At 45.3% G+C, this 26,854-nt stretch overlaps 1 protein-coding gene across 1 annotated transcript in view; it reads left to right on the forward strand.

The window, feature by feature from the left end:
* Nucleotides 1–26,854, forward strand: part of SLC6A4 (solute carrier family 6 member 4) — a 534,306-nt gene that overhangs the window by 482,947 nt on the left and 24,505 nt on the right. Inside the window, exons 10-11 of the mRNA XM_085649232.1 lie at nucleotides 16,953–17,084; nucleotides 17,659–17,758. Of these exons, the coding sequence (XP_085505358.1) occupies nucleotides 16,953–17,084; nucleotides 17,659–17,758 (232 nt within the window). The remainder of the gene's footprint in view (nucleotides 1–16,952; nucleotides 17,085–17,658; nucleotides 17,759–26,854) is intronic.

Below are 26,854 nucleotides of genomic sequence, written 5' to 3' on the forward strand. Positions count from 1 at the left end.
TTGCAATGCAGCCTGAAGGCTAACAATGTTTTGTGGATCTGTGTTTTGCACAGTGTTTTCTTTTCTTTCTCATGAGTTTTTACCTCATTAAAAAAAAAAAAAATTATACCTATAGTGTGTTATTGGATATTTATATCTACATTGTCTAGCCTACTATGGGGGCTGCATTTGCTTGGAAAAAATAATATGTGTTTATACATATACAGAGCTGTATATATATGTGTTTTTCATATATAATTTTATTATTTCCGGGGTCCCCGCACATGGGCGGGACTATTCAGTGCTTATGACTTTGATGAGGATACCCTTGGAAGAGAACTAGGATTACAGGTAAGTAACTTATCCTTCTTTCAGATTTTTTGAACGTGTATGAGCAAAAAGAGGTTTATCAAGAAATACTGTAGATCTGTTTCCTGCTCCAAAATTTCCCATCTCTTCATGATCGTTTTTTTGATTTTTACTGCTTGACGGGAGTGTTTCAGAACACACACCTCTCATCTTTTTTGTGTTTTGGTGACGTTTAGAAGTAAGTCTCCACAGTTCATTTGAGAAACAGATAATTTAGCTGCTTCCAGTATGTCTGGTGGGTATCAACGTTTCTTGTACCTCTCCAATTGTTCCTGAATTACTCCAAATGTAATTGTTATGTTTTTTATAACTGTGACCAGCCAGTCTATGTGTACATCTGTGTTGGCATTCACTATCACATTGTGGCATTTATATCACACTTGGGGACTAATGACACGATGCAAGCAGCATAGTTGTCATGTGTTTTTGAGGAGTAGAGAACTGTGAATTGCTGGTTGAATCACTTGGATAGGAAATTCCCCCTTTTCCTTTTATAATTATTTTTTCAGTTAGTGCGTGTCTTTCACGTTTTAAAACAATCACTTTGGTGAAGATACTGATACTAATAAAGATTTAGCTAATTTGAAGTTGGTATACTTGGCAGGTCATAGCGATAAATATGGAGATGATTCAGTTACGTCTCTCGTATGCGGGGTCATTTGACTTGGCACAACATACGCTCGACGCGGGTGAGTTAGAAAGCCGACTGCTTCATACCGTATACATTTACGTTGCTTCTGTGAAGAACGTATCCTTAATTTTTGTTTGTTCTGTGTTATATAGGGGATTTACCAAGTAACATGAATTTCTACCGTTAAAGTTTCAAGGTAAGGGCCACTCGTAACTCTTATTGTGCAGGAGAAAACGCGCCTTTATATAGAAGGATAACGGTCAATGGTGTCCTTTATTAGTATTTCATCTCTTTTTTTCTTCAGGTTCGGCAAGTCACATCAGTCTTATTGTTAAGAGCACCATAGGTCTCTAGAGGAGTCGACATTTGTTGTTGAATGTAACCTTGACGTTCATGTTGACATTGAGACTTTGATTCTTTATAGATACGTTGCCGCTTTTCAAGATACATTCTTTTCTTTGGGGCATAAAGTCCGTTCCGGGTCTTCCATTGCCCATTTGTAGTTTCTAAAGGTATTTTCACAGACATTTGGTTGTACCTCAGGTTTTTTATGCACTTGGAACAGCACGCTTATTACACAACCGATCTTCTCGCAGGAGAGCCACGAACACCTTATTGAATCACATTGGGGCACACTTTAGTTTACACGCGCAACACCACAATTTAAGGCAGAGATCTTCAAACTTTTGATGGCCGAGCCCCCCCATCTAAACCTTTTTACACGTCGAGCCCCCCCACCACCACCTGATAAAAAAGTTCTGGAAGCTGGTACTCTGCATCATTGATGGCCATTCCCTCCTGCAGAGCCCAGGTTGTATAGGGCAAATAATATTAAATAAAGTAAGAGTGTTTAGTAAACTGAAGTTTTTGTAGTACATGTGCTTATTCTATAGTTCAAATAAAAAGAACCATTAGCACAAAAAATTATTGGTGCTTTATTTTTCACATAAAACACAAAATTTAGGATAGATTAGCAAAAACACTCCCAAAACTCAGGTGTGGGAGTGCATGTTTTTCTCCACAGAGACAATGTGTGGATGGATTCTTGCTTCTGCCATCCTTAGGTTGTGCTCCACTTCCAGTCTTGAGCATTGCCTGGAAATGGGAGTGCTCACAAAATGTTGTAATATATTTTTTTCAGTTTTATATAGCGTGAACATGACCCAAATGTATTGGAGCACTTTGCAGGAGCATCTTTTACATTACACAAGCACACATTCATTTTTTGTAAGCACAGGGAGATTTAGTGATTTGCCCAGAATCACAGGATGTTGAGCAGACATCAAGAATTGAACCTGGCTACCCAGCTCCACAGTCTTCAGGTCTGGCTGTTGCGCCACATCCTTGCCCCTATACAAGATATCAGAAAAAGAAGTTCCACAAAACATGCTTTCTGACAATTAAAAAATCCATAATTATGTGGAGTATGGCCAGGTGTTGCCATGTCAGTAGGAGGCCAGCCACAGTTTTCCAAGAAGGCCTAGGGGACATTTACATCATACACATGTGATTCAAAAGGATATATACATCTTTATTCTCTAGCAGCATCAAGAGTCAATTTGTTAGCATAGTTGGCTTATAAAGAAGATCGCCTTCCAAAGCTTCAGAAATAGCTGCACAAGAAAGCATTTAAATTTGGTCTATGAAAGAAGCGAGGACAGATGGTAGGAATACTTGACAATATTTGTTATATTAGGCTTGTGGACTCCGCATAGGAATTGGAACATGTTAAACAAGCACCAGTGACTTTAATCAAGGTCAAATTCATTTTTCGTAAGTCACTGGTAAATTAAGTGATTTTGCCCAGGATCACAAGATGTTGACCCGATACCAGGACTCGAACCCAGGTCCCCAGAACCAAAGTCAGCACCTATGGCATTAATGCCAAATCCGCTCCTCCTTGAAACATCCAACGTTCCCACTAGTATTGGGACGAAGGGGAAAGGAGCGAGGCTTTAAAAAAATACAAAAAGCTCTTCACTCTTACCTGCCAGAGAATGGAATCTTCAGGAAGGTTCAAAAGCAGTAGCTCACTGACCTATTTACATTATGTGCACTTTGTGATCTGCATGGTACATGTTCTTTGCAGCAGGCACATTAACCCTCTGTACTACCTATCCATGAGTCAAAACTTCCACTAGACAAAACTCTGATCTCTCTCTAGGAAGAACATTAAACACCAGAGTCATCATGACATTTTTATTGTTGCCGAAATTTGCTGGAGGCCAAGAAGGAGGCAGCAAGCACTTTTAAACGCTTAATATACTTGCAAACATAATGCCTCCACCCAAAGTCAGCGCCCGGTCACACCGGTTGCACTGCCCTAGAGCTGGCCCTTCTCAAGGGTCCTGTGACCTCAGTGACAGTCACTGTTCTTGGCTGTGCTGCTTCATAGGCCTGCCCGCAAGACTGGAGGTGAACTTCAGTATGGATTGTGGTGGACAAACCTTGAAGGTTAACCCAGACTTGCCAGTGCTAGGGTCCACCTGCTGGTGCTAAGACATCAGCGCTTGTAAGGTCTTGCGAAGCCTTCAAAGGTCTAGCATGGGATTGTGCTCTCTCAGGAGAGTGGTCTGGTGGACTGGTTATTAAGGCTGAACCTGGTTCCCCAGTTCCAAATTCAGCAGCTCTGGCCATAGTGCCACATCCTCTCCCCCACTGAACACCATAATGCCCCACTGAGAAAAACACACTGCCTTCAACTACAACCCAATTGCTGCCAACTATAAACACCTGGATGAGGCTCAATTTAAATGACGCAAAAAGAGCAATATACGGCCTACAGAAAAAAGTAACATCCTGGAAAAAACAAACACTCATAGGGAATGCAAAATTTAGCAAGCCATGTGAAATTTAAGCAGGAACAACATGGTTACCTTAACGCTTTTACACTCACTATTCAGAAATCAGTGAGTTCTTTTGCCTCAAAAGTTAAAGACAAGACTACAGGGCCCTGAATGGACCCATTTCAATGTCCATTGCTTATATCCTTACAAAACGTAAGCAGTATGGTAAAAAGACCACATCCCTGGACGCAGAGCCGCAGTACACATTTTGTTTTCCAATCCACACTTTGCAGTACCTCCAGGATTGGTGCACTAGTTGCAAGCCCAGGGAAAACAAAGACAAGAAAACAAAAATAGCGCTTCACCGGCAAACTCTGTAAAAGTGGCGCTAATGTGCTTAGGTGTGAATAAAATCAATCTGGCCAGTTTGCTACCACTCTGTCTTACTTTATTTAGTTATTTAGTTATTTTTCATATTTTTAACCTTTTATTCCAGATGCTGCACTTTGGATTTAAAATACGACATTTCCAGAAAAAATGATTTTCTTTTTTGGATCCATTTCACAGGGGAGCAAATAAAAGAAAGGAGAGGAAAGAGAGTTGTTAGAACCCAATCTTGAAGTCACGTTTTCAGTAAGAGAAGAACTGCTAAACAGAAAGAGAGGGAAGAATGAAAGAGTGTGGGGGGGGGGGGCGCACCTGAAGCGGCAGAGCAGAAGTGGACTGTATTTTTCTTCTCTGAGCAAGAAGGAAAAGACAGAGTCCTGTTACTTCTCTGCCGCCCGTCCTCGAACGCCAGGAAAGGCTGAGCTTTGTTTAAAGACGATGGAGATTTGTCCTGGGACGCATTTTCAGAATAAAAAAGTAGGCGAACAGAATCCTAGGAATTGAAGCAGGAGGGGCACGCTGTGCCCTTCCGCTCCCGCCCACTTCGACCACTGGGCTTCTGACTAAGACCTGAGGATACAATTGCCTTCACATCAGGTGCACAACGCCCATAGGACTCAAAGGGCTTCAGCGCCCTCACCCCCCCTGGCCCCCAAACCCACCCGTAGTGTGTGTCAGCCCCGGCTGAGACAGCTTCCCGGGCAAACACACACAGACAGTTTTGGTACTGCCAGCCGCATCTGTACTTCACAGGTCTTTAAAAGACCATTTACTCGTTAATGAGGCTTTGTGTTTTTCACCCCTTCTTAGAGCCCCTGCATCTCCACTCTTTCTATTGCTGGAAAAATTAGCCCCCTTCCACTCCCCACCACCTCCGAAATCGTTGCACCTCTGGCCTTTAAAGACCTGTGACTCCAGACACTCTCAGCCGAGCCCCCAGCAGCTGGAGCTGCAGCGGCCCGGGCTGAGTTACAGGACTGGCGCCTGACAGCAACAATAGAAGCTGAAGTGCGCGGCCCCCCCTGGAGGGATGCTGCGCCCCCCCAGGGGGGCGCGCACCACAGTTTGAAGACCTATGATTTAAGGCATAGATAGTTTTGTTTGTGGTTCATGAAGACTCCATCAGCACGTTTTTTCTTTTTCTTTTCTCCACTATGGCGTAGTCAATGCAAATACAGATATTGTGAATCAATTTTTAAGATGTTGTACATTACACTAGGAGCGCATTGTTACTTCATTTTTCTTTTGATCCGGCAGGAGGCCGCAAATCAAACCTGAATGTAAAGAACCATATACCCCTGACGAAGGGTTCATAATCCGAAATGCATCTCAACTGATAGCTACAAAACATTGTTTTGAAGATATTGTTTCTCAAATTCAAATGATTGTTATGCTTGTTTCCTTAACATGTTTCTTTATGATGAAGATATTTTGTTTGTTGATGACATTTGACTGAATTCATAATACATGTTATCAAATGAACACGTGTACTTTGTTGAATGGAATAGTGAATCAAAAAATGTTCATACTTAAGACAGAAACCCTAGGGGCTGTACGCAGTGTGTTGTGCACTGGAACAGAGCTTTCTCCGTTTCCTTTATAGAATAGATTAATTCAATAGGGCCACAGGCAGGTCCCTAAACTCACAGCTGCACGCATTGTTTATTAAACATATTATTAGCATCTAAAACCTTTTAGATCAATCTTAAACCGGGAGTGCGGGTTGGAACACTCTTTTGTCTTACATATTGTGCTTGTGCCACTAAAAAATAAAGTTGAGGGATCCGGGACCGCGAACCCCCTACGATTATACGGGAGCGTCAGAGTATCCCAGGAGATTCTCGGCCTGCGTCCTGCCCATATAAGTTTTATAATTAGTCCCCGTAGTTGGTGAAAGAATGCGTTAGTAAGTGGGATGGGTATGGTGCTAAAGAATCGAGGCAGTACTTTCATTTTATTCAGAGCTATGCGGCTGGCCATTGATAGGGGCAATTGTATCCACTTTTCAACCTGTGTAGTAAGCTGCTCGACTGCAGGCCCATAATTTAACCGCATGACCTGTTCTTTGTCTTTGTGGAGATGTACCCCAAGGTATTTAGTGGTGTCATCTGCTCTCTGCACCGAATACTCGGTCTCATCCGCTGAGGCTGCAGCTGTGATGGGGAACAAGACTGATTTGCCCCAGTTTATCATCAGACCAGACATAGCCCCAAAGCAGCCAATCTCTTCTATAGGAGCTGTAGATTTACGTTAGGGTGTCTAAAAAAAAGCAGGATATCGTCCGCATACATGGACATTAGTAAGGGGCCATCAGAAAACTGTAAACCACGAAACAGGTGTTTTTCCTGCATGTGACAAACCAATGGGTCCAATGCTATTATAAATATTTAATAATGGGGATAACGGACATCCCTGTTGTGTCCAGCGTGTAATTGGTATAGGAGATGACAATGAGCCATTTACTCGAAGTCGGGGACGAATAAAGCAGTCCGACCAAAGCTATAAAATTGGATGGAATGCCTAGTAAACGCAACGTAGCAATAAGAAAAGGCCATTCGAGAGAATCGAAGGCCTTTTCTGCGTCCAGCAATGCCACCGCCGCAGGAGTAGTAGGTTTGACACGATTTATAACAGAAAAGACGGTTCTTAAATTCAGGGCCGTAGAACCGTGTGGGACAAAGCCCGACTGTACTGGGGAGATAATTTGCTCCAGTAACAATGACGATCTAGTGGATAACATTTTTGCAAGGATTTTATTGTCAAAATTTATTAGGGAGATAGGGCGATAAGATGAACAATTTGTGGGTTCTTTACCCGGTTCAAGTAATAAAGAGCTGGCCGCCTCTCTCATAGAAGGTGGAAGGGTACCCCGTTCCAGGGCCTCTGCATAGACTTCCAGAAGTTGTGGCGCTAGGCTGTCTTTGAAGGCTTTATAGAAAGCACCTGAGAGTCCATTGAGTCCCGGAGCTTTAGAGCCTGTATGGGCATCAATAGCAAGTGTAATTTCGCCCACTGTGAAAGGGTCCGCCAGGAAATCCGCCTGACCTCTAGTGAGCCACACCATGGCTACCTCCTCTAAGTATGCCAATTGTTGAAAAACATCTTTGGGGAGAGTGGTAGAGTAGAGAGAGCGGTAATATGCTACTAGTTCCGCTAATATGTCAGCATCGTACGTAGCTGCCATATCATCCTCCTGGTTTATTGCCGCTATGTGTCCAGCCCCCCTGATAGGGCGCACCAGTGTTTTCCCGGGGCTTTCCCCCTCCCTGTATCTATGGGCCATGAAATGCTTCCCAAGCAGTGAAGCCTCCCTATCAGCATGGTCATTAAACTCCAGAATGAGAGCACTCTATTTACTCTGTGTTCGCGGCTCTGGTGATGCAGCATCCAATAATGCTAATTCAGCTTTGACTTTGGCGAGGCTCCTTCGAATCGCACATAGTACCCCCGCCTGTTTGGAAATAACAACACCCCGAATGTAAGCCTTAAAGGCATCCCACAAAGTTGAGTAGTGATCCACCGTGCCCGTATTCAGGCCAAAATATTCAGTGATGGCCTCCTGTACCTCCGACCGGAAGACCTCGTCTAGTAAGGCAGAGACTGGGAATGACCATCTACGTTCCCACCCAGTCGAGTGCGGGATACACAGGTGAAGAAGATCTGACAGAGTACGCGGTAGGGTGGTTATACCCTTGGCCCAGCGGCAACCTAGCGCATCAGATAAAATATAGTCTATGCGGGTATGTGTGGAGTGAGGTGCAGAGTGAAAGGTGTAACCAGAGGTCAGAGGATGGTGTGTGCTCCAGACGCCAGAGGTTGCGCAGGCTCAAAGAGTGGATGAGGTCCCTCATCGATGCCAGAGAGCGCGCCTTCGATGTGGCGAGTGGATTAGATGAGTCAAGTGTCTGTTCAAGCCAAAGATTCAAGTCTCCCCCTAGAAAAATTGCATCATAATCATAACGATTGAGAAGGACATGAAGTACCTCAAAGAAGCTAGGATCGTCCACATTGGTCGTGTATAATTTAAGAAAAAGCACTGTGTTGCTCAGCAGAGTGCCCAGTACCAACAGATACCGACACTGAGCGTCTGATATGGTCTCTTTGTGTGTATACGAGAGGGAGCGGTGAATGAGAAGATAGACCCCACAGGAGTAAGACCAGTGGGGAGCCCGGGAGGATGTCAAGGGGGGGGTCCCCTGCACTGGCAGATTAGTTTTCTGCAGAAACACTATACTTACATCATGCCGTCTGTTAGACATGGGGTTCTCTAGTTGGCACAGGTATTCACTTGTGACAAATAGGAACCTCCTCCTCTAGTCAGGGTAAGGGGGTACACTCCTAAAATAACTCCTGCTCACTCCCTTGGTAGCTTGGCATGACCAGCCAGGCTTATCTCTGAGGCAGTGTGTAAAGCATTTGTGAACACATACAGTAACCACGTGACAACACTACAGATGAACACCACCCAGGTTTTATAAAATAAGCATTCTTTATATAGATTTACCACAAGACCATTTAACGACAAAAACACACAATACTTTTACTTTAGATGGTAGAATTTTGCTTAGTTCTCTTAAGTTCTTAGATGCGACACTTTAAGTCAATGTACCTTTTGGATGCGACACGCAGGGCAACGAAAGTTTTGCAACGATGTTGATGCGATGAAGTTTTTGATGCAAAGAAATAAAGACGTGAAGATCTTCCAGATGCGGCACGCTTCTCCGATGTTGCGAGAAGACTCGACTCGATGCAGCGGCGACACCCTTTATGCGATGCAACGACAGCGGCCTTGGCAGCGACACTCTTCTCCGACGTTTGCAAGACGCTTGCGCTCGATGCGATATTGTAGCTGTGACACCCCTTTGCGCGATGCGACGACAGCGGCTCCGATGGCGGCACGCTTCTCCGTGGATGCAAAGTGCTTTTCTTGATGCGGTGCAATGCGACAACTACGATGGCGACACGCTTCTTCCTCGATACGAGAACCTTCTCTTGATGCGGTGCAATGCGTCAGCTACGATGGCTGGGATGGCGACACGCTTCTGCGGCGTTGCGAGACACTTCCTGGATGATGCGAGACGCTTCCGCTCGATGCTATGCTGCAGCGACGACACACTTTACGAGATGCGACGACAACAGCTCCGACGGCGGCACGCTTCTCCTTCTTGAGTCGCACTTCCAGCTCCTTGCGACATGCAGTCCCTCAGAAGGCCCAACAACAGCAGCAGACACTTCCAAAGAACTCTGGGGAGCTGGGGGGTGAAGTCTGTTGTTCCTGAGACTTCAGCAGGAGGCAAGCTCTTTTCCAAGCCCTTGGAGATCCTTCACAAGTTGAGCAAAAGTACACACAAAGTTCCTTTCTCCTCTCTTTGGCAGTAGGCAACCACAGCAGGCCAATCCCCCAGTTTCAGGGATAGTTCCTCCTCAGCTTCTTCTTGGTTCCTCTCCTCAGCAGAGTGTTCTTCTTGTTTTCCCAAAGTGATCTACATTCTTGGGATCAGGGTCCCAATACTTATACCCCAAAATCCTTTGTCCTCTGAGGGCAGAGGGGCCTTTGCCTAGTCCAAACCAGTTCCTGAGCACTCTGTTTACCAGACTTCTCCTTTCCTTTCACAGTGTAGGGCAGAAACATCAGATGCCCCACAGGAGGTGGAGCCAGCATTGTGGAAGGCAAGTACAGCCCTGGAGCACTCCTGGTGCACTGTACTAGGGTCTGACAAGTAAACCAAATCAGCCAATCATGGAATCACAAATTATACATTAATTTACAATAGGGAGCACTTGCACTGTGGCACTGGTCAGCAGTGGCACAGTGCCCTGAGCAACTAACACCAGCAAAAATACATGAGGCATCAGCGAAAAATGGAAGGGAGACCCACGCCAATGTGCCAGGTCTAACACGGTCAGAGACACGCCAATGCCAATTAACTTTTTCTTGGATTATTGAGCCACCGGACATTCCAGGTACAAGTTTAGCATCTACCACTGGGCCCACAGCCATACCCATAGAGAAAGAAGTTTGTACCTGCCTATCCAGTTTCCGTGACACCAATCGGGAGCAGCAAAAAGGGGAACCTACAGAGGGGAACATAGGAGGAAAAAAACACACATTGCCAATACATCAAATCAAAAAACATCACATTACATAAAGAACGCAAAAACCACCCACCTCCCACACCTGGGCCCAAGGGCCCCGAGAACACAATCCCTCCCCCGAAATCCCGAAAAAAAGGGAGATAGAAAAAACCCCAACAGAATTGGAACAGGAGTCATCCTAGGGAGGCGGGCAACGCCTCGGACGCCCGATGCCCATATTAAAAATCCATGTAACTTTAGCATTATAAAAAACTTCGAAACAGCATACCATGTTCCCCTCAGAGGATATAAATCTGCCATAAGTAAGAAATATCAATTTGACAGCAGATATAGACAATTTAGTCAACAGATACTTACTAGAAATGCGTTCCGTGTCCTTAGTCCGCAGTGAAGATGTCAGCGCTAGTGGCCATCTGTCTGTCTGGAGAGGAGTGCCCTAAAGAGTGCGCCGGACTCCTGCGTGTCGTCCCCTGACACTGATTGCAAAAGGCTAGGGTGTCGGTAGCATTCTCAAAGAAGCGGGACTTGCCATTCACTATCGTTCTCAATTTTGCTGGGTAGAGCATAGCGTATTTGAGACCCATGGCACGCAGATGTCGCTTAGCTTCTTGGAATTTCCATCGGGCCTCCTGCACTGCGATGGTGTGTTCAGGGTAAAAAGAGAGCACAGTCCCCCGGTATTGCACGGGTAATTTCTCCCGGGCCAGACGAAGAACCGTATCACGGATGCTATCAAAGGTTATCATAAAGCCATACAGTCAGCACGTGCTGCCTTTATCACTAACCAGATAGCTTCCAGCAACAATCCCACCAAATGTATTTTTAAGATTCTGAGTGATTTTAAAAAGAGGAAGGATCCATCTACCTCTCCTATCACTTCGGCACAATACTGTGAGGATTTGGCCTCCTACTTTGTACAAAAAGTAGAAACCATTTATAAATCCTTCCCCAACTGTTCTAGGGTTCTAGAGAAGCCTTTTACATCTATCCCTAATGCCATATTAAAGGTCATTCCCCCCATTTCTGAGGAGGAGTTTCTCACTTTGAGTGCCAAAGTTAAGTCTGGCCCATGACCCCATGAGACCGGCTCAGTTTAGGGAGTGCCTATCTGTACTTCTCACTCCACTATTACAGACCATCAATTCCTCTTTTAGCACGGCAGTAGTCCCTACGCCCTGGAAGCAAGCTAAAGTGCTCCCACTGCTCAAGAAACCATCACTGGATCCCACTAAACCCGAAAATTTTCGTCCTATCTCTCTCTTGCCCTGGGTTGCTAAAGTGGCTGAGGCCCACATGAATAAAGTCCTCTCTGACTTTCTAAACAATAGTAAGATCTTGGACCGGTCTCAGAATGGTTTCCGCGCTGGCCACAGCACCGAAACAGCTCTCCTGGCGGTTAGTGAGCATTTGCGGTCCATTCTAGATGAAGGTCAAACTGCGGCACTTATTTTGCTCGATCTGAGTGCCGCGTTTGACACGGTCTCTCATAAGATCTTACTGCGCCGGCTTGAGGAAGCTGGAGTAAAAGATTTAGCTCTGGAATGGTTCCGCTCTTTCCTGTCAGATAGATCTTTTCAGGTTTATGCTCCCCCTTTTGCTTCTTCCATCCAGCATATTAAGCAGGGAGTCCCGCAGGGCTCGGCCTTAAGTCCGGCTCTGTTTAACCTCTATGTTCAGCCTTTGGCAGTGGTTGCACGCGACCACGGTCTTAGTTTGGTTTCATATGCGGACGACACCCAGATGGTGGTGGCCCTCTCTGCTGATCAGACCAACGGTGGCCCCCAGTTCCGCAAAGGATTTGAGGCGGTGGCTGGCTGGCTTACGGAGAACTGTCTTCAGCTCAATGCAAACAAATCCGAGGTGTTACTGGTGGGGAAGGACAAGGGACTCTGGAACACTCAGTGGTGGCCATCCTCATTGGGCACTGCCCCTACCCCCAAACTGGTGGTAAAGAACCTTGGCCTTTGGCTCGATTCCACCTTTGGTTTCCAAGATCACACCAAAAAAACTGCAGGCACCTGTTTTGGCCTTCTACGTGGACTGAAGCCCATTTTGGGGTTTTTTAACGCGACCACACGCCCACTTATAGTTCAGGCCACTGTCTTAGCCAGACTAGATTATGCGAACTCCCTGCTGCTAGGAGCCAATAAAGCGGAATTGAACCGTCTGCAGCGTGTTCAAAACACTGCCGCACGATCTTTACTTGGACTCTCTAGAACGTGCTCTGGCAGAGACGCGGTCCGCCGCCTTCACTGGCTCCCTATCCCTAAAAGAGTTGAATTCAAATCTTTATGTCTTACCTTTAAAATTTTAAAGTCTTCCACACCTGAGATTTTGTCGGGACTGATTACTCCCTATGTTCAGGCTCGCCCACTGCGATCTTCCGAATTGGTTCTGGCGTCAGTTCCACGTGTTAAGCGTACCAGAGCAGGTGGTAGGTCCTTCCGACTCCTTGCTGCTAAGCTGTGGAATTCCCTTCCTTTGAAAATCCCCAGCTTAGACTCATTGACATCCTTCCGGAAAGCTATCAAGACTTTTCTTTTCCCCATGGACTAACCGGAACTCCTTTGGAAACTGCTGTTAGCGCCGGGACGTCCCTTTGCTGGGGCAGCTGTGCGCTTTATAAATGGTGTAACATAACATAACAAACATAACGGTCCCTGTAATTAAGCAAGCACGATATAATGGAGCATGGAGGGCTTCCGGGCGGTGGCTGTGGGCCCAGGGATCAATGTGCCCGCTCCACCACAACATTTCTGGAGAAGTGCTCGGCGCCAAACAGCTCTGTCAGCATGGTTTCAAGGAAAGGTTCTGGGCATCCCATGTTTGTGGATTCTGCCAGGCCCATGATACGGATATTATTTCTGGGCGATCTGGCCTCGAGGTCCTCGTTCTTTATTGCTACTGTTACCAGTCTCTCCACCCGTTCAAGCCTGTGCATCGTATCACTAGTCCGGTCTTCTTGGGCAGATATTCTTTGCTCGGCCTCGTTGAGTCTGGTATTATGCCCATCCAGCCTTTCTCCCATCCTGTCAAGCCTGGAGGAAAGAGTGTCAAGCCGTGCATCTATGCCACGAAATCCCGTGCGGAACTCCGCCATTGTAGCAGCAGCCCTGTCTATGGACTGTGGTGGGTCCGTATGTTCTGGGCCCTACATTTTCGAATGTAATCTTGCTCTGTTTTGGGTCTCCCCGACCCACGGCTGTGATGTATAACAGCGGGTGCTGCAGCCGGAAGAGAGCCCGCACCAGAGTCGGAGCAGGCGTTGGAAAGGACCAGATCCCCTGCAACGGTGATTAGGTATACCCCCACCCCTAGTCAGAGTTTTACTGGTGACTTTGATGGTGCGGTCTGTAGAGCAGTACAACATAGCAGGCTCTCAGCAGACCCGTCCCCGGTATAGTAGTCCCTGAAATTTGCTGATGCTCCTCAAAGCGGCAATCACCGGACTCCTCCTCCATGAGCCGGGGTAGTATTGTTGTCCTCAATGGGGAGGGGGTTAACACGGGCTGCCAACCAACATTCAAACCCCACCGGGCCTTAGGAGTGTTCTAGTGCGCAAATATGGCGGTGGTCCGGCATAGCAGTCTTCCGGGCCTCGAGCCGTTTCCAGCAGCGCACCCAAATGGGACAGGACCAAGGAGGGCGCGGGGAGCCGCAACCGTAGACCCACCATATGCAGCGTGCCACCGGCGATGGCGTGAGAGGGTGCCTCAAAGTAATGTAGCCGATTATCACCCCAGGATTATGGCTCATACTTGTAGCGCATAAAGGAAAAGGAAAAAGGCCACCGCCGAGTGCAGCTCCCCCACGGCCCCACATGGTGCCCAGTAATGTCCAAGGTAGGGAGGAGGGGATCTACGAGAGAGCAGCGGGCCCCGAGGAACTGGCAGAGGTCCGCGCAGCAATAGCGTAGGAAAAGGTCTGGAGCAGGCGGGCCTAGCCCTCTGCCCCCTGCCTAGGGTGACCAGATTCTCAAAACAAAAAACGGGGACAGGTCATAGACATAGAAGTAGGACTATGGTTTGCAGTATCCCTCGACATAAAAGTAGGACTATTTGACAGCTGTCATAGACATAGAAAAAGGACTACAATGACAGCTCCCTCCACAGACCGAGATGAAGCATTACAGACAACAAATCCGCGGTCTTTTATTGGCACCCCTCTCCTTTACACAGCAGCATTAGTACTTTATATTACATTTACACTTTTAAGGACTATAGCATATATTTGCCAAAAATCAATAAGACATCACAGGCTAGCAAACGCCAGATTTACTAGCTTTATCAATGCTCGTTTCGTTAGCTGAGCGTCAGCACCACGTAAAGTACAACTCACCAATGTTGCTTAGTTGCTCATGACAGAAAAGCATGGGAGGTAAACTGCGGAATGCTAAATTGCCAAGTGGCAGCCATGGACCAATGTAAAAAAAAAAACATTTATCTCCAGGTATTACTGCCTTAGGGTCTTAAGGGTCGCAAAGGCTGGTCGACCACACAGTCCTCCCACATTTGCGTGGTCACTGCTGGGATGTCATGTTATCTTACTGGGGTATGTATAGTGCACTCTAGCCATTGGTATCATCTCATAGTGCAATAGTGTGAAGACCTGAGCAAAAAGCTCGAGCAGCGCTGCTCGCCTCTTCCACAGGCGTTAACCCTGCTCCTTTAAGTCCTTTCCAGCTAAACAGTTTGCCGTGATCTGAAAGGTCAGTCGAAAGGTCAAGTCATAGCTTTGATATGGAGAACACAGAGCATGCATCAATTGGTTAGGAATAAAACATGCAATGAGCAATGCATTAATCCTTGCATGGTATGCATAAGGGCTACTGAAAATTTTGTATGGCTATGAATACAAACTACAGGACGAAGAAATATTGTTTTATCTAAAGTAGAAACTTTGGCTGGCACGATGACGTAGGTGGCGCTGCGTGTAAAATGTCTTTCTTCAAAGGATTTCCCTTCTTGCTACAGCGCTCACATCAGTGACGACACATGCCGTAAACAGTGCAAAGAGAGCATGCGCGTGCATGCTTAACCGGAACAATGAAAAACAGGGACATTTCTGTGTTTAACTGGGACACTGTTTGAAAACAGGGACATTTGAGTCACTTGGAGAAAAGTGTCGGGACACGGGGACACTTTCCCAAAAACGGGGACCGTCCTGGGAAAACGGGGACGTCTGGTCACCCTACCCCTGCCTCACCTCACTCATCCGGTCGCAGATATGGCAGAGGCAGCAGGGCCGGTCCTCACGCCAGAACGGAGCCCGTCACTCCAGCAATCCGGTCCAGGCAACCACGGACGGGCAGCAGTGGGGACCAGCGGAGTTCCGCTACTCCGGCCTTAGGCTTACCCGAGGACCCTGTCTCCACGGGGCCTCCGAGGCGGGCTGGGCCTGCACTGCGCACCTCCTTATGTCGTTATTTGGAGCTCTGGTCCAAGGAAGCCCCCTCGTCTCGTCTTCGGCAGCAGAAGGGGTCCTGGCACACTCCAGGTGGCCTCGGCAGAGTTTTGAGTAAGTGGCGACAAAGGATTACTGCTGTTTCGGCGTTAATACGGGCATCAGGCGCCGGAGCTTCAACGCCGAGCGGCCATTGCCATCGTCGGCTTGGCCATGCCCCCGGCCTCATAGCTCTGACACTTAACTCCAGTGCCCCGACAGCCATCCTTTTTCAACTCCTACCACTCCGCAACCCTGCCATTAATGTTTCTATCACCTACTCCCAGTTCATTGTCAGGCCTCATCGTTCTGACACTTAACTCAAGTCCCCCGACTGCCATCTCTTTTCAGCTCCTTCCACACGGCAATCCTGCACTGCATGCATTAGTACCTTGTTTTGAACCTATCTCTTTTAATTTGTATTCCCTTTGCTTTACCACAATGCACAGCCTCATATCAATCACCCCAAATCTGCCACCACCACTTTTTCTCACTTTTCCATATTTACAATGCAGCGTTTCCCGTGGCGCATGGCCCCCTGGGGGTCCCTTGTACACTGGAAGGTATTAGAACGATGATGCTCTAACCTTACTGGCCTTGACAGCGCTCTACAGCCCTTCACTTTGTAACTGTGCACGGCTGGGCATTGTGTAGCGTCTAGTAAAGCAAGAATAGCAACCCCGATGACCTGTGTACACCAACAGCTCTAGCGTTTAGAGGCAGTCATTCATTCATTCATTCTCTTGGCCTGCTGGAAAGTTGTGTAAGGTGACTAATGTCTGACGTATAGAGGACCACGCAGAGTTTTTAATTGGGATTGGTGTATTTTCAACTTTGTGCTGTAAAAAGTGTCCTGCCAGTTCCAGGCCAAATTTCAACTGTTGGACTCTGGTAGAATACTGTTATGTTTACCTATGTGTAGCCCACTTGAAATTGTGCTGATCAAAATAATAGCAAGAGCAAAAAAGCTATTCTATATGAAGGTGTACGTTATTGTTCCTATAAAGTAGATTTATCAGGTTTGGAGCTATGAATATTTAAGTAATCCATTTATCACAGTATTTGGCTAAATACTTGACAATTTAGCCGATGCTCTGGTAAACGCTAAACTGTGGTTTTTGCAGCCCCTTTGTCCTAGTTGGCAGAGGCAGTGTCCAGCTCCCGATAAGGGCATAGGCTTCTTCTTATACCCTGGGACTTAGGCAGATATATATTTTAACAGTCCTGTCTCACTGTCTCCTCTCATTTTTTTGGCGGCCCAGTTTGCAGGTCTTGAGGGAGTGATCACTGCCTTACTGGACGAGTTCCCACATGTCTGGGGGAAACGCAGGGAGCTACTCGTGCTCGGCTTCATCTCGGTCTGCTTTTTGGGGGCGCTGAGCACCCTGACATACGTAAGTACCCGATTGACATTTCCTTCCCACTGCTGCAACACAGGTTTAAAAAGGCTACAAAGTCCTCCAACTGGCCTAATCCCTATCCTGCAACTGCAGCGGATCCTAGAGAGAGAAAGCTGGACGCAGAGTGTGTATCTGTCACAGGGATGCACTGGTTCAGTCCAAATACGACTGGGAGGACCACGTTAGAGGGCGGAATCACACGATATAGAGTAGGGGGAGGTTGCACCTTTGTCCATCAGAGGCTTCGTTGTGGGTATCAGAACACGGCTCCCCATCAATAGTAAGCAAATCACACAAGAGGATAACAGAGCTGAAGGCGATATTACCCCAACTGAACTTCTTAAAACACAAGATGGTGGTGGCCAAAGAGGAAAGGAAAGCAGCAAAGTCCTATGTAAGTTTCAGGGTCCTACAAGGAGTCAGCAAGTATGGTCACATAGAAAACCTTATCTCTGGCCTATATTGTCGGAGTGGGTGGTGCAGTATCTGTTACCTCCATAGTATTTAGTGTTGTGCATATAAGAGGGTGCCATATTGCTTAAAGTCGCTGATGCCATCTCTTTCCCAGGGTGGGGCGTACGTGGTGAAGCTCTTTGAAGAATATGCCACTGGCCCGGCAGTGCTGACGGTGGTGCTCTTGGAATCCATTGCTGTGTCCTGGTTTTATGGTAAGAGATTTGTACAGCAGATTCCTTATGGCACCCCCTCACTAAAGGGAGGGACCTTTACAGCCTGTGATATCATTTTTTTTTTGTGGGATGGAAGAACCATTGGGATACGAAGACATGCTAAATTGAGAACATTATTTACAGGGATACCACATTATAGGGACCAGCTGGACTCACTGGTTTACAACATGTATATATTACTGGAAATATCAGCGCTGTTGTAAGCGACTGAGTGTGCAAAACACACATAAAAAGTGCCCACTCACTTATTACACATCAGTTAGCCTAGTTTCCAGAAGAATATGTACGTTTAGTTAAATATAAAAAAGTAGGCCCAATTCAGATCAACCCAGAAAATGGAAATGCCACTCATTTTTTTGGGAGGGGGGAGGGGATTACCAGTCAATAAGGGATCATTCTCTGCCAAAGACAAAACGGAAAGCTTCCGGAAGAAATGTTTGAGGCCATTCCGGGGTTTTCATCATCCTTATGTAAAAACACTGCAAGTGTTTCTAGGGTACAACAAGTTCTGTATGTGTGCGTGGATTCACAGTAGTGTGGTGGTGAGAGGCACAGACGCCCATTAAAAGCAACCAGGGGTCGCTGCTTCCTTAGGTTTCTTACCCCTAACAATGGCTTTGCTACCCCTGTTCTCAGGCGTCATGAAAACAACTGAAGGAAAAGAAAGCCTTGGAAGCCCAGTTAGTTTCTGTAGCTTCCACCTGTGGCCCTTCCCCTAGTGATGCCGCAGCAAATCGGTGCCAGTTGAGGAGCTCAGGGATGGGACAGAGGATTTTCTCTGTGATATCCTCAGGGATCAAGGGTGCAGAATGGGAATTCCGCTGCTCCTGGCGTTATGGTGATGCTACGTCCCAAAAAGTAGCCCAGCACTGACGTCTAGAATCACCATCTGGCCTCTGTTCCTTAACAATGGCGGTAGGTGGTGTGACGTCTCATGACCTCTGACCTGACGAGAGGTCGTTCTGCTTTGTTAACTTTATTGAACACTCAGTTTGCAGCAGGGTTAACAACCACTGTTAACGAACACAAGCAGTGGCAGCTAGAACTAGCAGATTGGTGCCAACGTGCACTCTGTTTTATAGGGTGGTTGAACCAAGTTATCTAATAGTTCTGGATTGTGCATCAAACACCAAGGCGCCAGTCCGATGGCGTCTGTAGGTTAACATCTATATGAAAGTGCATGAAGGAAGGGTTCCTTCAGCTGGTGTGAGCACATTTTCATAGGCAACTGAATTGCCGTTTGCAAAACTTTAATGATGTGATTTAAAAAATCTTATAGCAAGTAATTGGTAGTCTTCGACTGAATTTATTTTCAATGATAATTGCATTTAAACTTCATGCAAAATTCATTCATTGTCCAATTGGGAATATATCATCCAACTTTGTTAACAATGTTAATAAACCCAATGCATTTCGGGACTAATCATGACCCTTCTTTAGGGGACTTTGTTGTCATTACTGCAAAGAACAAAAAGGGCGATTCAAACTTCAGTCCTGAAAAAAGGCATACTATTGTTTGGAGCGTGAAATCATGCGAGTCATGCAAGAATAAGATTTAAGTCTCAAGATGAGAAGATTCGGTTTGTGAACGAAGCGTCAAAAAATAATCGATAAACATGGTGCAAAAAGTGAACTGTCTGGTGCTCACGGTCACAGTCTAATTGCGAAAACGGTTACGATTAAACATAGTGTTCGTTTCATACAACAGATACACATTGGGTGATGAATAACAAGTGTCTGTGTTGGACTAACTCTGGCATTATTGAAAAAAGAAGTGATAACGGTGAGCATGCGCGAGTATTAAAAGCTGTGCTACGAAGAAGTGAACGTAAGGTAAAATAAGTGAGCCATATCGCGGTAAGGAAGTGAACGCGCTAATGATAGTCATCGAGACATAACCTACGTTCCAGGTTTATACGGCGAAAGTTTTAGTGCTTAAACTAGTGAACATGCAGTGCAGCTAGACAGGCAAATATAAGCGATCGAAGCATTAACAGAAGGGTGGTTTCAAGTCGAACACAACGTTCGTGCAACGGTTATGGTTTCATGAATCGGAAACACGTCGGAGTGACGCATAAGACGTACCAGTGATTGGAAGCATTTAAAAATGGAAAGTGAAGACGGTAAACGTGCGCGAGAACAAACTAATAGACATAGAAAGAGTCCATGCATACAGATAAACGTAAAAAGAGTCCATGTATACAAAAAAAAGAAGAAAACTAAGAATTCAACAAACGTTGGTTCTAGGCTTATTATGAGATGGTTAGCAACATTATGGATATTAAAAGCTCATAAGTATATAGAGATGGAAAAATGACATTTCAACTCATAGATGAAAACAGTCATGTTAAACCAAAATCACAACATGATAATGTCAGCCTCCAAAGATGTAATTTTGGAAATTAGAGAAAACAATTAAATTCAATGCGATCATTCATCCCCAGGGGTGTAGGGATTGTAATTTTTTGGTCCAATAAAATTCAGAACGTGCTAAGGTTTTTTGGGGATCCATGTCTTTTCGTGGCTTTTGTGCCTCCAAAACGGTGAAACGTAGTTGTGTGATGTTATGTCTTGCTTCCATCCAATGTGATGCAACAGTAGACCTTTCATTTTTATTACGGATGTTGCTTTTGTGTTCTCCTATGCGTGTTTTCACTTTTCTTTCAGTCCTGCCAACATAGATTTTTCCACAAGGGCATTTGAGTGCATAAATCACATTTATGTCTATTTGTTTGCACTTGCGCATGTTTACCGTCTTCACTTTCCATTTTTAAATGCTTCCAATCACTGGTACGTCTTATGCGTCACTCCGACGTGTTTCCGATTCATGAAACCCTGACCGTTTAACCGGGTAAGCGTTGCACAAACGTTATGTTCGACTTGGAACCACCCTTCTGTTAATGCTTCGATCGCTTATATTTGCCTGTCTAGCTGCACTGCATGTTCACTAGTTTAAGCACTAAAACTTTCGCCGTATAAACCTGGAACGTAGGTTATGTCTCGACGACTATCATTAGCGCGTTCACTTCCGTACCGTGATATGGCTCACCTATTTTACCTTACGTTCACTTCTTCGTAGCACAACTTTTAATACTCGCGAATGCTCACCGTTATCACTTCTTTTTTCAATAATGCCACAGTTAGTCCAACACAGACACTTGTTATTCGTCACCCAATGTGCATCTGTTGTATGAAACGACACTGTGTTTAATCGTGACCATTTTCGCAAATAGACTGTGACCGTAAGCACCAGACAGTTCACTTTTTGAACCCTGTTTTTCGATTATTTTTTGACACTTCGTTCACAAACCGAATCTTCTCATCTTGAGACTTAAAGCTTATTCTTGCATGACTCGCATGATTTCACGCTCCAAACAATAGTATGCCTTTTTTCAGGACTGAAGTTTGAATCGCCCTTTTTGTTCTTTGCAGTAATGACAACGAAGTTCCCTGATGAAGGGTCATGATTGGACCTGAAATGTATTGGGTTTATTAACATTGTTAACAAAGTTGGATGATATATTCCCAATTGGACAATTAATGAATTTTGCATGAAGTTTAAATGCAATTATCATTGAAAATAAAGTCGAAGTTGCAGATAGAACTAGCACAGGCAAGGCTGGGCTTTGGCATGGTTGAGCTGGGCATTCTACCTGGGTGCATACCTTCAGAAAGGCGCAGGGAATAGCCTGCATCAAGGTCATTCAAGCAGAAGTCTGCTTCTGACCTGGCTGCAGTTAATAAGCTTACATGCTGCAGGTGCCTGTGTTTAATACCCCATTAATCCCCTTCTATCCAGTCCCATCATTAGAAGACTGCAGTTGACTCAGAATGCCGCTGCCAGACTGCTTTTTCACTCCCCAAATTTTCATCCTTATCTGTTCTTCTTTGTAAGCTGCATTGGCTTCCTGTGGATAGACGCATCCACTTCAAGACTCTGTGCATTGCTCATAAGACCATCTACTCCCAGGGAGCCCCCAGCCTGTCTAATCTTATCTTTACCTACCAGCCTTCTCGTCCTCTACTCTCCGCTGACCTCCATTTACTCATTGTTCCTCGAGTTAGAAGAGCAAGAGTGGGTGGGAGGACCTTCCCTGCCTTGGCCCCATCTCTTTGGAATCTCTTCTCCCTCTTAGGAAATCCAGAACTACCTCCTTTTTAGAAAATCTCTTAGACCTGGCTTTTCTCTATCTAGCCCCCTCTTTCTCATTTCATTAAGGCAGTTGCACCATGTATGTTGTCGGGGTCTAGTGCTGGGAAGCCCTGTTCAGGGCATCTATGTGCTTTATAAATCCTTTAACATCCTCTTGTACTGCTTCCCTCCCCAAACCACCCCAACAACAACCTGATACTGAGGTGAGTAGGGGAAGGAGGGTCGAGATGTTTGTGTTCAGCAGCCAGTGACTGCTCTGGTGTAATCAGTCAGGGACTGACCAGTAAGCACAAAAAGGGCCACTTGGTGTTTTCCTCGAGCTGCTCCTAAACGATGCTACTTCCTATTTAGGTCGCTTTGGGAGTGGGATCAGAAAAAAAAGCAAGCCAATGAGATAGCATAATTTCCTTAAAATCGTTCAATTGTGGTAAATAATTTAATTACCGGGACTTAATTTGATGCGGAAAATCTATAATAATAGCTCAGTAAAATAAGAGGCAGAATCCGTGGTATTAGAGGTTCGGAACGGGCTTTATTCCAAAATCAATTCGAATTGAGGACTCCATATTCCATCACCACGAAGGTTCAGGAAGTGAAGGACCCCACTTTATTGACAAGTAATCATTTATATACAATAGGCATTACAGTGAAACAGATGCCGGAGGCGTAACAGTTGATAACAAAGATAAGAACATACATGCGTAACTAAAGTGGGTGTAACTAAAGAACGTCATCAGGTATGATGTCATAAATGGGTGGTTCCATGAAAGAATTTCGCAATGTCAGCAGAAATACTTGACAGAGATGCGCGCGCAGCAGCATGACGTGTGATTGACGTGCAACTAGGGGATGAAGGGGACCTGACATTTAGCTCTACATGTGGAGACAGAAGTCTGGGGTTATGTCAACCTAATCCCAAATCATATCTAATATCCTATGTTTAAAGAACTGTGTTATCCAGAAAGAAAGGTCTCTTAGGATAGAATCTTATTCTATACTGACTATACTGTCCGATAGTGCGTGTACAAGCGTCTAAGTGTCTACACTAGATGCGAGGGCAGAAATCTTCCATAGTAATAGGGCTATTAATTACTTGCATGAAGACAGAGAAGCCGGGCCCTTTGCTCGGTAGCTGGGAGAATGTTTACTTAAACTACTAGACAGGAATGTATTGGATAGGGAGCGGAGCAAAGCAGATAATCTTGAAGGTGAAATACAGTTTTTTGGCAGGCAACAGGCTGGAGTCAGGCACCGTTAGCCGCGCAGGGAGTAGGACAAAGTTCATGGGTACAGATGCGAGCTCAGACTGGAGCTTTCAGAGGCAGAAGGCAGAAAAGACTTGATGGCAGAATCAGGGCCTACTCGTCTGAACTGTAAAATGGGATAAGTGAACCATATAAAGCCGGTGGCCTTTCATACTTAGGAATAGAATATCCGGCCTATTCATGGCGGATCTGAAAGAGGACATGTTGACGGTGGACGCACATGTGTTTGCGTCTTCATAACTGGAACTGGAGGAAACATACATGTACTTATGGTTTATACATGAAACCGTTGGGGTCCAAGATAGGGGACATAACTGACCATAAAAATCCATATTTCCACATTCCCTCCTTGTCCCCTACTTGCCCTTAAGAGATATCAATCTTCATCAATCCGTTGATCTGTTCATATAGCATCATTTGTTCTTCTTTCTTCTTCCGGAATCTTGAATGAAAACTTGGATGTGGGATACACGAGGTGGCACACAGACCACAAATCGCTGGTCCACATTGTAGGCATAAACAGCAACTGATTAGTATGAGAAAGCCAATACCTAGGAAGGATAGGACCCTCCATCCAAAGGTAGATAATACACTCCAAAACCAACTGGACCAAGTCCAGGTGCCTGGATTCTGGTGTATCTGGCTTACAATCTTATGAAGGCGAGTTATGGCTTTATATACAGATGGCGAATTTTCTGGTATGAAAATGCAACAGCTTGATCCGATGACCCTACAAGCTCCGCCCCTATCGGCCAGGATGACGTCAAGGACAAGACGATTTTGAAGCACAACAATCCGCATAGCAGACTGCTCTTCTGTTAAATTGCCTAAGGCGGAAATAGTTTCGTTCACTACTGCTTCAAGGGTTCTGGTTAATCTACGTATCAGCTTACTATTGGTAACTGTACCTATATAGGGAAAGAGACCTTTATTGAAATCTGTGTATTTTTCCCATGCTGTCTCAGTGTAATCGACTATTGGGAGATCTCTCCGTTCTCTATTGTGTACTAAATGAGTATTTCTATGATAATCAGGAGGAGCTAGGGAAACAGGTGGCAAAAGGAATCCAATGTAGCAGGTACCATCCCAATCTAGAGGCAAACGTATATATGCAGTCTGACCACATACAAAGTAGGAATGGCGAGAAGCTCTAAATGTAGACTTGCCTTGATCACTGAATTCTATTACAGTGGTGCATTTACTGTGGCCCATGTGTATAGAGCCATTCTTTCTTATACATAATTCACCTTTAACTGGAAACACTGACATAGCGGGCAAAATTGGTGCAGGTTCGGATTCGACATTCAGGATCATGAGATTAAGCGTGAAATTACCTAATCCATATACTTCATTTTCTAGATCAGTTCCTGTTCTTTTGGGAAGTCCCTTCTTGTCAGGGTAGCAGACTTTAAGTAAAACTAAGTGCAGGTTTCCCCATACCCAGTTGTCTTGATAAACTGCGGAATTCGAATCTTGGGAATTAATTAGACTAAACCATGCTCCACAGGAGCCATTGTGTGTGAACGGATATGGAAAGAGAGGCAGAATTCCTTTATAGTTCTGATAGGGAGGGAGTCGGCCACATATCCAACAATTTGTAGCATTGCTAACCTGATGGGAATGATGTAACATACTAATAAAAGTGTTGTTGCGCAGCGCAAATCTATATGACAACTCATGCGGGGGAAGTTCACTAAAAGAATGTTCAGCAGCAACATTATGAACATGTTTAGAAATAGGATAATATATGTGCAACAATATACTTGCAGCTATTATTAAAAGACATAAGAAAAACAAAATTAATAACGTCACTGTGCAATGACTACGCAGTGATTTATAGTACGCATGTTGTTTCATTCGCTTCCTTCGGTGTCTTTCTCTATTCAGGTCTAGGGGATTCATGTCAGGGACAAATTCGACCGATTCACCTTGGAGAGGACTTAAACAATCAAATTGTCTGACTTGGTAGACCTTAATTTTAGTCTGTATTGTTCTTTGTCATTCAGTTCAACCAAAGGAAGCTTTGAGTCAATCGGTGAAGACACGCAAGGTGTGTCATTTACATCGGACGGTAGTCCATGAAATTTCTTGATATGACTTGAATGTATCCAGCCTTTTCGACCTTCGATCTTCACGGCTGTCCTCGTTGTTAACAGTACGAGTTGAGGCGATCTCCACCTAGGATCCAGCTGAGATTTCCGGTCAAAGTTCCTCACTAACACCAGGTCCCCTGGAATTACGTCATGGGGTTTCACCTCGGTGTTGTCGGGAAAAGCTGCAGCTACCTGTGAACGACAAGATTGTAGTGCAGACATCAAGGAAGCCAAGTAATCTGTCAGCATGTTACAGTCAATATCAGTTATTTTTCGTGGTATAGGCGTCCCCCACATATTTGGTGGTCTACCAAAGACCACCTCATAAGGGGATAGCCCTGTTCGAGAGTGCGCTACCATTCTCATGTAAAAGAGTGCAACTGGTAAGGCTACTACCCAGTCGACACCTTTCTCTCTACATATTTTGGACAATCTAATTTTCAGAGTTTGATTATGTCGTTCCACGAGACCTGCTGCCTCGGGGTGTCGGACACAGTGAAATCTCCACTGATAGCCTAACAAAAGTGAAACGTGTTTCATTAGTTCGGAGGAGAACGGCTGGCCGTTATCTGAGTAGACAACACGTGGTAAACCGTATCGTGGGAAGAATTCTCGAACCAACTGTTTGGCAGTAGTCGGGGCAGTGTAATCTAAAACCGGGTATGCCTCTGTCCAACGGGAAAGAGCACAGACAACTACGAGAACATATTTGAATCCTCGACATCGTTCCATCTGGATATAATCCATCTGGAGGACTTCAAAAGAGTGATCAGGAGGCTGAAATCCACCCTGTTCTACGGGAATGCTTTTACCTGGGTTAAACTGACAGCAGATCATACAGGTACGGACTTTTTGTTTAGCTGCTGCTCGTAAATGCTTGTTGAACCAAATGTGTTGAATGCTGTCTAGCATAGCCTTTTCTCCTAGGTGCGCTGGACTATGTACAGTGTTAATGATAACTTGGACCATTGAATCAGGAAGGAACCACACAGATTTTTCCTTCGTCATCCATCCTTGATCCGTTTGGGTCCTTCCTAATTCAGTCCATTTCTTTATTTCATCTGGTGTAGCATGTGTCTGTATGTCAATTACGTCAAGAGCGGGATCCTTAACCATCATGCAATGTGTTGGTGTCGGAACTATTGTCTTTGTCATGTCAGACGTGTGGGTTTGAGCAGTCTGTTTAGCTGTTCTGTCAGCTAAATCATTGCCTTGGGAAATGATATCAGTAACTTTCGTATGAGCTTTACATTTCATAATTGATATTGCAGTGGGTAGATGTATTGCATCTAGTAAGGCATGAATAAGGGGTCCGTGCTGAATGTGGGTACCGTGAGAAGTTAAATAACCTCTCTCTCGCCACAGCACGCCGAAGTCATGTACAACTCCGAATGCATAACGTGAATCAGTATATATGTTGACTTTTTTATTCGTAGCTTGAATACAGGCTTGCGTCAGAGCGACGAGCTCTGCTACTTGAGCGGACAAGGTATTTATGCGATTTGTTTCAATAACTTCAGTATCTGTTGTGACTGCATACGCGGCCACTAACTCTCCTGTACTT

The sequence above is a fragment of the Triturus cristatus genome, chromosome 3_2, assembly GCF_964204655.1.
Source record: "Triturus cristatus chromosome 3_2, aTriCri1.1, whole genome shotgun sequence".
In the NCBI taxonomy this organism is placed as follows: domain Eukaryota; kingdom Metazoa; phylum Chordata; class Amphibia; order Caudata; family Salamandridae; genus Triturus; species Triturus cristatus.